General features: G+C 51.7%; 5 protein-coding genes across 5 annotated transcripts; all 5 read right to left on the reverse strand.

The window, feature by feature from the left end:
• Positions 1-178: 178 nt before the first annotated feature.
• C7974DRAFT_424413 (uncharacterized protein) lies at positions 179-3,990 on the reverse strand (the record flags this gene model as incomplete). Its single annotated transcript, XM_046144428.1, has 6 exons — positions 3,611-3,990; positions 2,610-2,975; positions 1,384-1,563; positions 825-1,327; positions 687-773; positions 179-637 (listed from the first exon to the last, which is right to left on the reverse strand). Exons 1-6 carry the CDS (start codon positions 3,939-3,941, stop codon positions 179-181), a joined length of 1,926 nt encoding a protein of 641 aa, XP_045997125.1. The 5' UTR covers positions 3,942-3,990.
• Positions 3,991-4,509: 519 nt separating this feature from the next.
• Positions 4,510-7,509, reverse strand: C7974DRAFT_394301 (uncharacterized protein). The gene has a single exon (XM_046141869.1). It carries the CDS (start codon positions 7,455-7,457, stop codon positions 4,671-4,673), a length of 2,787 nt encoding a protein of 928 aa, XP_045997126.1. The 5' UTR covers positions 7,458-7,509; the 3' UTR covers positions 4,510-4,670.
• Positions 7,510-7,680: 171 nt separating this feature from the next.
• C7974DRAFT_185105 (uncharacterized protein) lies at positions 7,681-9,233 on the reverse strand. Its single transcript, XM_046136461.1, has 3 exons — positions 8,617-9,233; positions 8,154-8,566; positions 7,681-8,100 (listed from the first exon to the last, which is right to left on the reverse strand). Exons 1-3 carry the CDS (start codon positions 8,779-8,781, stop codon positions 7,878-7,880), a joined length of 801 nt encoding a protein of 266 aa, XP_045997127.1. The 5' UTR covers positions 8,782-9,233; the 3' UTR covers positions 7,681-7,877.
• A 463-nt stretch (positions 9,234-9,696) lies between these two features.
• On the reverse strand, positions 9,697-11,438 carry C7974DRAFT_394305 (uncharacterized protein; the record flags this gene model as incomplete). Its single annotated transcript, XM_046141870.1, has 3 exons — positions 11,372-11,438; positions 10,627-11,310; positions 9,697-10,580 (listed from the first exon to the last, which is right to left on the reverse strand). Coding segments are annotated over exons 1-3 (1,388 nt in total), but the record flags the coding sequence as incomplete, so codon positions are not given.
• A 25-nt stretch (positions 11,439-11,463) lies between these two features.
• C7974DRAFT_394309 (uncharacterized protein) lies at positions 11,464-14,026 on the reverse strand. Its single transcript, XM_046141871.1, has 11 exons — positions 13,779-14,026; positions 13,143-13,731; positions 13,045-13,089; positions 12,932-12,998; positions 12,669-12,885; positions 12,523-12,625; positions 12,363-12,469; positions 12,105-12,312; positions 11,915-12,053; positions 11,680-11,855; positions 11,464-11,636 (listed from the first exon to the last, which is right to left on the reverse strand). The coding sequence occupies exons 1-11, from the start codon at positions 13,871-13,873 to the stop codon at positions 11,568-11,570; spliced, it is 1,815 nt and encodes a 604-aa protein (XP_045997129.1). The 5' UTR covers positions 13,874-14,026; the 3' UTR covers positions 11,464-11,567.
• Positions 14,027-14,030: the final 4 nt, after the last annotated feature.

Here is a 14,030-nt window from a genome sequence, read left to right on the forward strand (position 1 = left end):
TAGCGAGCAGGCCGAAGTTTGTCAAACCCCAATGGCTTTGTCAGGTACAATCCGTTTGCTCGCATCAGCTACCCATCCCATCGAATAGGTGTGTTGCTCTTAGCTAGCTGCTTGAAACTGCACCTATGTAGCGACTGGTCTGCATTCGCACCGAGTCTTTCTTGTGCCCACCGCCGGTTCATGAAACATTGACATCCCCTTCGCCTTTTCTGGCTGAATCAACTGCCAGCTTGAAAGCTTCATGAGAAGCGACATCCGGATGCTTTGTATACGTGCTCATGTCCGGCAGATCTTCACCGGTGCGGTACACTTTGACATAGAATGGAACCTGACTCAAGAGAAGGTCATCCCCCTGCTCTCGCGCGCGTTCGATGGCCATTGTAAGATGACGCCTTCCAGGACCCTGGGGAAGATGTTTGACACCTTTGACTAGAGCGGACAGCTGGCAGTCATCGATGAGTGAGTTCTTCATGCCTTCGGTGGTTCTCGCACTGCCGCCACCCAGTTTGATCTCCCAGGAACTCACGGTGAAGTCTTTGGTGGGGCTTCCCTTCTCTGAAATGTTCTCCAGTTGCTTCTGCACTCTATTTCGTAGAGCTCCGAGCTGCACTTTATCTGTGTAGTCTCGATAGTATGCCTGCGCGGTGTCAGCAGACCCTTCGATAGGCGCTCCAGTGTGCACTTACCATGAGCCGTGCAATGAAGATAGGTGTCCATTCGCCGTTCTGCAGACGTTCAAGGTAGGGATGCCACGTGTAGTGGAGAGGGAAGAACTAAGGTGGGTTAGCAAGTCATGAACGTCAGTTCGAGAGGCGCAGACTAACCGCACATAGCTCGTCGACCGACAGCTGTAAAGAGCCTAACAATCGAATGTCAAGCTTCTTAGACTGAGCATCGCCGTGGAGATCTTTCACGGAGCCGGAATCGCCGTAGCCGCGATGACCCACTTGTGGTGCGCCAAGATGGAAACCAGTTATGTAGACCAAGTGAGGGTAGGAGTTCGACATTCTGGAGCCCACTCTGGAAGTTATGTTGCTGCTCTCGGATGTAGTGTGGTAGAACGGAGCTTTCTCTGAAGGCAGTGAAGCCACAGGATATGCGGGTGCGTTTGTCTGCGCAACCTCGTGCTTCGAGATTGCAACGTCACGATGTCGGTCTGACATGCTCATGTCAACTCCAAGCTCTATTAGCCACTCGTAGCAAGCTGCACACTCGCTCATGAAAGCCCGTAGATTGAAACCGGCAGGTAGCAGCTCGAAGCGCTGGATGTAACTGAGCCAGTCGACAGAGATTGCATCGGCATTATGAATGCGTGCAGTATTGAGGTCTATTCTAGCGTCAGCACTTGGCTTACTCTCACTCGTATCTTCTATGTGGACTTACTATTGTTGTTCACGCACTTTTCAAAACTTGCGACAGCAGGGAAGTAATGACGATACTCAAGATCTGCTGGGAAGAGACGAAATTCTTGGTCAGGCTTCCCTAAATCGGCATGCTCATTATGATGTGCTGTAGTGTTGCAGCAAAAGTAATCTTTCTCGCTGGTACTTCGCGTAGTCGTGGCTGTATAGTCTGTCAGCAATCGATGCGCCTGTACGCACCGCAGTTACATGCCTTCGAGTGTATATTGCTTGTTAGAAGCCTCTGCAACTTTGTGTTGTACAATGACCAATTTGTCTGCTGATGTTTGTGAGGAGTGTTGAATGAAGTCTTGCTGGGAGGCATCGCGCCTGCCCTTCACTGTTCCACTTTCGGTGCCAGGCTGTGATGGAGCTTCTGACATAATGATGTCTGGCCCGAGACTAGGATGCTGGATATACTGTGAGAAGAGATTTAAGATTTACCGCTGATGGAGATAATTGGACACTGTCATGAGGAGGGGGCCAGATTGGTTTCCAGGCTAAGTAGGTAGGCCTAGCAGCCTACTGCAGTGAAAGCAGGGTCTTCGACGAACGAGACAACAGGACCTATATGGTTCAATCAATCGCTACTCTGTAGGCGCACGAGTCCATTTCAATTTGTCACGGTAGTTGCCATGCGTTCTCACACCACCTTTATGAGCAGCTGAAGGTCACGAATCTTCAGGGATGGCACATGCCTTGACCTCAATGTTGCGGACGCCATTGGAATCTTCTTTGTTGTATGCATAGTCGATGAAATTAGCCTTATGTGTTACAGCAGTTGTATCATTTATGTACCACTCCCCAAGAAAACATGTTCCTATGCTGCAGACGATTTATTCCAGCGAGAATGTGTCTATATATGGACCGATCAATTTACAGCGTTTTTAGAGAGATGGGTAAAGCTCATGCAGTAATAAATCGCAGACTTAGCATGTTCGTGTTTTCTCAAGAATTCTGTTCCCGACCGGAAGCAACCCCAACGGGGAAAAAGGTGACAACGTGACGCATTTATCTGCCCATCGAAGACGATTCCCATGATAAATTCACTTCTTTGTTTGTTTTATGTGATCTTTGGGCCGCTGGGAGATCGAGACGGCTTCCATGCTCTTCCTCTCACAGGTATTCATTTCCTCACTGAGTGATGCCAACATTTTGATGGAAACCCCTTTTCTGCCTCCAATCCAGATGGCATCTTCTAGCCCATACTCCCGTTTGCTCGGGTGTAACGCTCAGCTAGAAACTTGAGATCTGCAGCCCATCGCAACTGGGGCAATCTCATCAGATCCCTGGTTGCCAAGTACTCGTTCTGCTCCCGAACGGACTTCTCCAGCATCTTATCCGGATTGCAGTCAAAGTAGAGAACCCAGTTTTCGTCCATGATCCGGAGTCTGTTCTGTCGTGTCGCACCTATCCACATCCGGCCAGGATCCAATCCGATGCCCATGATATATCGAACGTTAAAATGCGCCATCTCCGCTGCGGCAATGCTGGCGATAGTCGCATTTGTGTCCTCGCCAATAAGGTATGGATTGAGCCGATAGTCGTCGGTCAGCACGATGCTAACGATGCCGTCTATATTTGCGTCAGTAAGTTCTCACTACACCACTTGCGCACCATACCTGTGATCACGGGCGACATCCTCGGTGCGATTAAACGGACACTGCGCACGCCTAGAGGGCGATCAGGTAGCGTGCTTTGTTGATTCATTGTATGGTGGTCTGGTCAGGAGGAGAAAGATAATGAGAGTTGCACGTTAATGAAATAGGTGAGGCTACCAGCAGTAAAAGTGAGGAAGGGTCCATTCTCAAGGCACCGCCCGGTGCGCTTTGCCTTCACTTGCCGTCCTTGGTTTCTATCTCGAACACCATGTGAGAACACTGCAAGGGCATAAAGTAAATCACGAGCGTACTGCTGCAGTGTGAACTTCCAGACACCGTCTTCTCAAGTGAAAGGCACGAACGGCGTATTCAGTCTGAACAAATCTTGAATAGGTTGATTTCAAAATACAGGATAAGAACCCAAGGATCTCTAGAATTGCGAACTCGGATTGCATCGGCCGCGCTCCTCAATGCCAAACCGGCGACAGACCCGAGCCCCACGACAAATCTCAGTTGAAATCAACCTCGTACCCATCCGACACTCCTACTAAGTGGACACAGATGGAATGATCCTCCTCGTAACAACCGTAGGAAGACAGCTCGGGGTACCATAGATCGTGCTCGTCGTGACCGTCAGGTAAGTCGACATAGTGCAGATCTGCTGCGCCGTGGACACCGTGTAGGTTGTTGGGGTGGGCTCGCCTAGGTAGCACACGGTTTCAGTTGCAACGGTGAGAGATGCGGCCGACGCGGTGCTGGTTGACATGGAGCTAGTCGCCAGTGTTGTGCTAGTCGTCGAAATGGTGCTTGTCTTCGACGTGGACTTGGTCGTGCTGGTGAAGCATTTTGCGTCCCACCTCTCAGGTTTGCCTGGGTCGCAGTCGGATGCGCTGACAAGAGCGTTTACGCACAGGTAGGGGATGATGAGAGTAAGCTTCATGGTTGCGGGCCTTCGAAGTAGTCGGCTTTCTCGAACTGAAGGGGAGTGGGATGACGGGGCACTTCAGACTGAGGTTGTTTATTCAAAGAGAGTGCTGTAAAGCTTTCTGATATATGATGGTCGGAGGGTCTCTCTGAGACTCGCATGATCCGGAAGTCGATCTAGGCGTCCACAAGTTCCAGCGCCTTAAAGCCTCGTGTGACTTGGGCAATCGCCACTAAATCTCTTAAAAGCATTTGCCATCAAGGCGCCCTGCGCATAGAGTCTTATTGTCGGGCCTGGAACTGTTCCCACGGTTCCTTTGTACTAAAGATGGGGCGATGGTAAAGAATGCTGGGAGTTTGCACCACTATGCGAGCACTGGTGTAACCACAATGATTCGGATGGTTGCGAGCATCCTTTGTTTAAAGAATAGCGCACTGGAAAACACATCTCGTGGTATCGAGGTGTCATACAGATAACGGTGCACAGCATTGGACTTCGGAGACCATTTCCACTTGTGGTGATGTTTGTTCAAACAGCTTCCACCCAAATCAACACTAGATTCAGACTGTATTTTTCGGGCTGTTACTCATCTTCGTTGATTTCTCGTCATCATTTTCCGAAATTTACTAATTCGGAGGGTTTACATACTCCTCTATTTTGTCAAATGCCCTAAACCATGACTAAAGAAAGCGACCCCAGCAATGCAGTAAAATGTGGTATAATTGGCTTTCAGCACTTTTCTCTCTATGCACTCTTCAACTCTTCCATACGCTCAGTCAGCAGCTCCCACCCCTTGCTATCCTCCCACATCTCCTTGCCCTTGCCCATTACGCTACGAATCGCGCTGCGCGCCTTAAACTTCCAGTCCTTTGCGACCAACTCGCCACTTCCCGCCGCGAGCCCCTCAGTCCTGTCTCGCGGCCCAAGCGTCTCGTACGCATCAACAAGGTCGATCGTCTGCTGCGCAACTGCGGTCCACACTTTCTCATCCTGGTCCTCCCACTTCGGCTGGCTTGTTACTGCGCGCCACGCTTTCTCGTGGCACTCGAGTGCGCTTGTCGGGCGACCGCTGTGCATATACAGTGTCGCCAGCACGGCCCAAAGTTTGGGGCTGAATGTGATGAGTGGCTTGATGTGTTTCTCGATAAGCTCGCTGGTGAGGCGGGGCACGCCGGGGGTGCTCAGGTCCAGACCAGTGTCTGGCTTAGTTTGCACAAGGTGTTTGATGAGCAGGTCCAGGATCTCATCGTCGACGCATTTCTCGCCGTCGGTGGAACCGCGGAGCTCACAGATGCGGCGCTGCGCGGTGACGATGTCGGCGAAGCTGGGTGGGTCTGTAGATGCGGCGACAGCAAGAACGTTGGACCAGATCCGGTAGTTGTCGTGCTTGAGTGTTGCAGCACGTTTGAAGGCTTTCAGGGCGTCGGTACGAGGCTGAGATGTGACCTTACCTTCTGCCGCCTCCTCTTCTGGTGTTCGCGTCTTGGGACGCAAGTGAAGAAGTGACGCAGCCAAGTTGGACCATGCTTCAGCATCTGTCTCGTCCAGTTGGACACAGCGGCTGAATGCTTCCACAGCGTTCTTGAACTGCTTCAACTCAAGATATGCGCATCCCAAGGCAAACCACGCCGGGTGATTGAGGGCGTTACACTTGATCGCCAACTGATATGCTTCTGCGGCCTTCTCATAATCTCGTTGCGTGATATAACGTTGACCAAGGGAGCGTTGGGCACGGGCATAACGCTTGCCAGACACTTCCCATGCCTTCTCGTACATAGCGAGGTCGCTATCGAGATCGCCGAGAATGCAGTAATAACGGGGGGCTTCGGTAGGCGGTGGGCTTCGTGCCGCGCCCTCCCATGTATCTGAGTCAAGATCTGCAGTTGTGTCGTCGCCGGAGGTAGCATGGAAGAGCTGTCTCCGAATCATACGGCGTGCTTTTTCCTCCTTGTCTGTAGCAGCGTAGCAGAGTGATGCCTCGGCCCACATCTCCAATCGCTCATAGATATCGAGAGCAGAGCGTAAACCACCGATATGAACCCAGCGAGCAGCAAGTTCAGCCTCAAGCTCCCATCTTGACGGCGAGCAGAGAGCAAAGACGTACTTCAGACGGTCTTCTACTGGTGCCGATTCCCCTTCTTTTGCGCCTGGCAAGAAGGCGGTCACTTTCTCGCCTGTCTCTGCATCCGAAGTCGCCTCTCCAGAAGTCTCAGCAATGACTTGGTCTACAAGCGCCTGAAGTTGAAGAAGTCCACGTTCCATCGTCCTAGTTTTGTAACCCTCGATCCTACTGCGCACAAGCAAGGCATGTGTATAGACCTGCCAGTTTGAGGAACCGCCTTCAAGAACACGTTCGGCGTAGGGAACTGTCTGCTCTCTTGTAATGCCGTCGACCGGGTTGGTGTTCTTAATGCTCTCAGCCAGCGAAAGTAAGATCACGGAATCCAACGGCTCTAGAAGCGGCTGATTGGCAGGCTCCAAGTTTGCAAGGCCGGGTGGCAGCTTGGATTCATCCTGGATATCCATAGACGCAACCTTTTCTGTGAACTGGATCGTCTCGTGTAGCGTGTCATCGTTCAGATCCAGCGCTTTCGGTCCTGACGCTTCTGTACTTGAAGCTTTTACTTCTGTTCCTGCGCTTCTGGCCAGCACAAGCAATTGGCTGGTGTCTTTCTGCTGGAACTTTGTCCTCTTTCCCATCAAACCAGTCAACGCAAACTCAAACTTGCGCTCCGCGGTCGCCTGGTCCAAATCGGCTCTTGCTTGCTTGTCCAGGCCGTGATGCGTGTGTACAGCTGCTCTCTCTAACAGGAAGCTTGGAAGCAGATCCGGAATTGTTTGGTCTTCGCCAGAGTTTTTGACCAACTTTTCAACGTCTTGCAAATCGTCGTAAATTGTGGTTTGCAAGCTTGGGGCAGGCTCACTGAGCAACCTTTGATACGTGAAGCTTACCCTCAAGCGCGCCCATGTTGATAGCGGGATGAACTTCTGGAAGATCGGGTTGATTAGGATGGTGTCTGCCAAACACAATAACTCAATGTTCGGGGTAAGCTTGTATGCAGCGATTCCATCCAAGCTGAGTGACGCGATCAATTCTTGCTGAAGCTTACGGACTGCGATGGCGTCTCCAGACACATCTTTGGTAAACAGAACATCAGAAGGCTTATACGACAGCGGCGGTCCAGTCACGGTCGACTGCACAAAGGCATTCAGTGATGCGACAGCTACTGCCCATAGCAGATGAACGCGGTACTGCAATGTTTCTTTGATTGGTGTCCCCTCCTCTTCAGTCCGAAATGGGAATAACAAGCCTAGTCGGTGGAAAATGTAATCGCTCCATAATGCGAAGTTTTCTTTCTTGACATTCCTGGTTGCATCGTTGTCTTGGTGACCCAATAGGATCTGAACGTCTGGTAGTTGACTCAGTGTAACAAGGTCGGCGCTTTCTGTCGCTTTCAGAACATCTTGGAGTACTGCAGCGAGCTCATCGGGCAAAGTCGTGCGAAGGAATCGCAGCAGAATATCTCCCATCTTGGCCTTCTATCGATTGTGTGGTGTTGTTGCGGGGTGTGCTCGAAATTTGTTCAGATGCCCAAAATGAGTAATGCTAGCGCTAGCGCTATTTAACTCGTCGAAGGTGCTAGCAAATGGACCCTGATCACAGCCCTACGCGGCCACGCTACACTCATGACCGCCCAGCCGCCCTTTTTGGAGGTCGCTCGGAGGATGGTGTTCACCGACTACCACACGCCGCGGGTGCATTCCTATAGCAAAAGAATACTGTAATCACAACGCAAAGATCAAGGACCACATACAGTACAGAAACGATATCATTACGCAAAAGGCCAAGCATCTCGGGTATGAGGCATGCATCGGCATCTATGCTCATTACGAAAGGTCTCACAATAGACCGACGTCCCAGAACGACGCCACTCAAGATGCATCGCCAGCTCAATCCGAGTCGCTGCTAGAAGAGCTGCTACCTCCACGGCTGCGGCTCCTATGCTTCTTGTGCTTCTTGTGCCCATGGCCGTGAGAGCTGCCTGCATACAGGCCAGTCATTCCAGCGGACGACCCGGCGTACGACGAGCCGTGGTGCGAAGATCCATGGTGAGAGCCGTGGCTACTGTGCTTTTTATGCTTTTTGTCCTTCTTGTCCTTCTTATCGTCATGCCTGGCTTAGTGTTAGCGGTGCTACTCAGAAACGTGGATTTCAGGGAAACCTACTTGTCACTCAACATGTTCGCGCCGACAGCGCCTGCGATCAGCCCACCAATGGTACCGAGCGCTCCACCACCCATCTTGTTGCCGAGGAACGCGCCACCAGCGCCTCCTATAAGCGTAGAACCAAGACCACGCTCGCCATCTGCTGGGCCGCCTGGTGCACCGGGTTGACCATACTGGCCGGGTTGCTGACCGTAGCCTTGCTGGTGTTGCTGGTCGCCGTAGCCCTGCTGTTGACCATACTGTTGCTGGCCATATTGCTGGCTGGGGTCCTGGTACTGCTGGTGCTGCCCTGCAGGTGGATATGGGGAGTGGCTCCGGTCGGCATCGTAGCCTTGGTTGTACTGGCCCTGAGGAGCGCCGTAGCCCTGCTGCTGGGGAGCGTACTGGTCATGCGCTGGTGGAGGATACTGGCCCTGTGCAGTTGTTAGGATGCGCGTGAAACGCGAACTGCGCTTGCACTCACCTGCTGCTGAGGGTAAGGGCTGTGTCCCTGGCCGTACTGGTCGTGTTGCGGCTGACCGTACGCCGGCGCTGAAGGGTACTGCTGCTGGTTGTAGCCGCCCTGACCTTGCTGCTGTGCGCCGTCGTAGCCGTGACCTTGGCCGCCGTAGTAGTCGTTGCTCGACATGGGTGTTGTATGTAGTGATGTGGATAGGTTGGGTAGGTGTTGTAGGGCAGAGAGGGAGCTCAGCTGCTGTGAGCTATGCTTATGTTTATGGCGGGGGAGGGGCGGCAGGAAGCGCGATTTGTTGGTTGGGCGTTTGGGGGATCACACGCGCTCTTAAATGCGACACGCCTGCTTCGGTCAGCGAAGGCGCGGCTTCGCCGGAAAGCGATGACACGGATGCCATCGCGGCTGAGCTGAGCGCAATCTGGTGGAGTGGAGACGAGTGATCATGGCAACTGCGACTGAGAGGGGCTGAAGGAGTGGCGGTGCAACCGAGGGAGCGTTGTAATTGGCTAAATGGTCTGGCTCGTACCTCCGTTGCGACAATACTTACAGCTGCAGCATGGATTGCTGGAGTTCGCAGACGCATTCCAGCGCACATGAACTGCGGTTCATGGCTAGCTACGTCATGGGGCTAAGTCACTGGTGACTGCCTGACCGTTTCTCGGCCACTAAGGGCGCGTGGTGTACGACACTCCTTACAAACAGATGTGTTGGCAGTGTCATTTGCTTGATATCGACCACCTCAGGCGATTTGGCTGTCGGCAAAAGGTCTTGCTGCAATTTTTGGGACTTTAGAAGCCGCCTGCACACATACTCGAGTCATCCTGCGTTGTACAGCAGCGTCGTCAACCCTGTCTAATCCAGCGCATTAGCCCGAAGCAATCTACACCAGTGTCAAGAGTCCTCACGAAGAAGATGGTTTCTTATAGCTAGCCACAAATGAGAATACCAACTATCCTTGTCCTGCTGTACAAGCTACAGAAAAAGCATCATTGAATACGTAAGGGTAGACGAACCAAGCTTGATCTCAGATGCAAATGCAGTCAAGTGACGGATGTGTGTCTCCCAAGCCAGATGTATCAGACTTCTGTTCACAAAGTAGACCACATTCCATACTATCTTGTTCGATCAACATTGATTTGTACTAGCCTTGAGTTGCCAGTGTGAATTTGCACTCTTTCTCATACTTTGAAAGTCGTCTCTCACGCTTACGTGGGAACGATCTACATCCTGGGACATCCGTGAGCTTGCACTAACAGCTCGAGCCCGCCCAGCGATAATCAAACGCAGAGCCTACAGCACTACTACGGGACACTACTCAGACCTCCGGCCGCTGCCATCCCTAGCTGTGGTGTCGCCGAGTCGCCTGCTAGACGTATGGCTGCGAGAAGGGTGCGCATAACCTGACGTCCCCTGCTCAAGTCTTGAGTGGTTACTCTCAGGGGTATAGAACGTCTCCATGGCTATTGCTATATTGCTCCGAGGTAATCTCTCGAGCGTGCTTGTGCAAACTTGAGCCTTGCGCAACAAGATCTTTTTGACCGTCTGATTCACTATAGTCTCCTTGTACAATGGAGGTGAAACGACAAGCCGCACGTATCCCTTCCCGGTCTGCTCAAGCTTATCTTCCATGTCTCTTGAGTCAAATGCCGACCTTATTCGTAAGTTTTTGCTAGTAAACCATAAGTCTGTTGAATGTTTCTTGACGTCGAGATCCAAGTAAAAGGCAGCGGAAATGATTTCACGGAGCCACCGCTTCGCTTCGCTTCTGTGTTCTTTAGAAAATCCTCTCTCTGCATAGTTCCAAAGCGGGCGCCATAAGTCTTTCATCACGTCCGTCACATGTTCGTCAAGATCTTGCTGCAGGTACGGTGCGGGGTCGATCGCTGAGCCTTTGCCAGGGAATAGCAATGCAAATGTGGAAGCACGCCATTCCGAGAAGGCCATGCGATTTGCGATTGTGCTGGAACTGGCGGCTGAGCATGTTAGTTCTAGAGTCATCTCATAAATCAAGAATCTAACCTCGCTCCAGTGTCTCATCGACAGAAACTCCATCTTTCGCTCCTGTGTACAACCAGCGATGACGCCTTGATGAGTCTGAATCGAACAGGCGTTGCAGCAAGGTATGCCAGATGCGAGCTTGTATTAGCCAGGGTCGAAAATTCGCATCTTCCATGTACGATGCCCAGTCGTCGCTCACGACCTCAAACCTCCTCCTTGTACGCTGCGTATAGTGGCCCTTGCCAGTTGAGAAGTAGGTTATAGTCCATGATTGGATTTCTTGTCGCAGATTGTCGAGCTGCGCTACAAAATAAGCATCATCATACACAGTAGGCCGTCGCGATTGCTCCAAAGCCAATTCAGTCTTGGCTTGATTTAGCAGCCCCTTGACATTTGCCAACTGCTGCCTCAATTGCGTAATTTCGCTTCTGAGCTCTACACCATCCACGAAAGGGTCGGCACTGGCTTCGTTTATTGAAGACGCGCTTGAGTAAGACTCGTCAGAGTCAGAATGGCTCTCAGCCTCGTTTATGCCACCATGAGTATCTGCACGTTCTACTCCATCGTGTTCACTCCAGCTGAGATCGCCGTGTTCGCCTGTGACCGAGCTCTTTCGGCGAGAAGAGCTGCGACTCGACGAAGGTATGTGTAGGCCTTGTTCTTTCAGGCGCTTGCTCGTCAAATGACGCGTTTCGACCGAGTGCACTGCAGCAGCAAGTGGTCAGTGGTTGTAGAGTGTAAAACCAAGCCCGCACCACATGCATACATCGCCGCACCTGCTCGTTGGTGGCATTGTCACGTCCACGCTGCATCTCACAACGACCCACTTGGTGATGGACTGGGCAACTAGCGAGACAAGGGACACAACTGCCAGACGCCGGCCCGAGCGCCAAGGCGCTAACATTGTTGAGATGTATAAACACATAATACTACAAGCAATCATCAAGTCCAACTCAACCGACTCACACCCCACCATCCACCTCGAGAATGATTCTCTGGCCATTCTCTGTGTTGCCCGGATATTGCAGCTCCTATCTCATCAGTCGGGAGTGCTGAATGCGGTGGGTGACGTACCTTGCGAAGCTGCCGATTGCCATAGTAAACATCAAACTCGAGAGCATTTCCATTTGGGGACATGATCACGTCGATTTCGACCATTCGGTAACACTCTTCGCTGTTGTTGACGTACTCCGGCAGCTGTGCAAATGTCATGTCAAGTTTGACTACGATGTCACACAGCCGTCTGACATCTGTACACACTCCTGTTAACCCAGAGCTTCCTTATCACTAATAGAAGAATCTGGCTTACTTGAGAGTCTCCATTTAGGTGCTTCACTCTCGCTGCATACCCAGACTGAAATCCTTCCGTTTGTCAATTCCTCCGGCCGCCGGATGTACATTGCAGCTCGGTAAAGTGGTCCGGGAGCAATGTGAGATATTTGTACTCCCTTGAGTAGTGGGTCGGTAAGTGTAAAACGCTTCACTTCTCTCTTACTTACCCGTTGTACAATCCAGTGCATTTTCCCTTTCAGCACGTACATTTCTCGGATCTCGTCCCACTGCCCGTGATTTCTACTCAGCGCATTGTGTTCATCGCTGCCATCCCACGGGATGTCGTAGGCAATGCCATAATTCAATCGACATATACGCGACACGATGGCGTCCTCTAATGCTGCAGTAACAGCCCCGCGGCTCACGGCGCTCCACCTGTGAGCGAGTCAGTCTGGCAACTAGTCGTGACAGGAGGGAGCACTGACGTCTCATTTCCAGAAGAGTACCGGATCTCGATCTCTGATGCATACTCCGTAGTAAGAAGTTGGCCTAGATATCTCGAGGAGCCCAGACCGCCGACGAGAATGATGGCCTGGTCACGTTAGGGCCGTGTCAAATCGAGCTCGCCACAAATAATTCGCCCACCTTAGGCTTCTTATCGAAAAGATTTGATATCCGTTTTACTTGCTCTCGAATCAGTGCCCTGATTCTAGAGCAGACTGGTTGAAACAGGACCTCGATTTGATCACTATCCATTAGCAGGCTTCTCGCTACGAAGGCAACCATCTCACCATGTGAAGTGGCAGCTTCGGACCCCCGCAATGTCGACGGGCCACTTCTTCAAGCGATTTTTAGTGTCGAATGACCGCTTGATATGATGTTCCCAGTGGAATTCCATCAATCGGTCTATCACGTCCGAAGCCAGTGTTTGCCAGATTGTTCGTCCAATGTGTAGCCGGAGGAATTGTTCGAAGTCGTCATCTATGAAAACGGCCCCACAGAGGTCACCTTCTTCGAGTCAGTACGTTATGCGTGTGCCAGATAATTGCGGTACCTTCTCCCTCGACACACTCTTTCAACCTCAGTGGGTTCAAACTTTGTATTTGATAACTTATGACATCCTACGTCGTCAACATTTGCGGTGTTGGCAATGCGAAGCTAACTTACCACCGTGCCCCCACCTGCATCGCACACTACAAAGAAGTCGTTCACCTGCTCATAAATCAGAATCGGGACCTATCATCACAAGCTCTGCAAATCCTCACTTTCGTCACATCTGGCCGTTGCCTTACTTCTGGCGCTTGGAGGACAGCATGTGCTGCTGCCTCTGGTTCAGACACAAGTGAGATATCCACTGATCCGAACGGGCTATAGTTAGGTCGGATGGCCTTTCTTGCGGCTGTATGAGTGTCCGAGGTAGCCTTTTGACTCCAGATTGCCGGCCGCGTAATTATGACTTTGCAGGGCATTCCTTGAGCCCAACTTTGGCCATGCTTCTTTATTATTGCGTCAACAGCATGACGCCACAACATCGTCAGATAGTCTGTTGTGACCTTCATGACAGCCTTTCCCACGCTACCTTTGGAAGGATTCCAGTCTCTCAGCTTGCCATGAATGCTCTTGACGCGCTCGCAGTCTCTCACGTTCTGGGGTAGGTTGTCATAATCAAGGATGAGCTTGAACCAGGTAAACGTGGTTGGACTTTCCTCAGTCCCGAAACCCCAGGTGACTGGTGTGCTGCCTTTGTACTGAATCTTTGTAGGCACTTTGGCCGACCCTTCATTGCCGTCCCATGATAAGACGGTATGGATGTTTCGAGGGTCGCCGGACCAAGTCCAGCTAACGCCAGAAAATCTGCGGCGTGTTAGTAAGCTCCAAGTCCTGTTTCGGAAATTGCTTACGTGGTGCCGAAGTCGATGGAGATGATTATGAAAGGTTCTTGGGCCATGGTGACGAAATTTCCTTCTTCCAGAGCTGGGTCCGGATGGTGGTCCATCGATCTGTGCGCACTAAGTCCATTAGATGAGTGGCTTATACTGAGCCATCCAGAAGGCAACACCTCGATAGAGCAGCAACACCTGCGGTGATGATAAAGAGGAGATTTCAGGCTGTGCAGCTGGCTGTGCAGGCCTGGCAGCAATGAGGCAGCTGTA

This window comes from Boeremia exigua (genome assembly GCF_020726555.1).
Source record: "Boeremia exigua strain MPI-SDFR-AT-0100 chromosome Unknown C7974scaffold_6, whole genome shotgun sequence".
In the NCBI taxonomy this organism is placed as follows: Eukaryota; Fungi; Ascomycota; class Dothideomycetes; order Pleosporales; family Didymellaceae; genus Boeremia; species Boeremia exigua.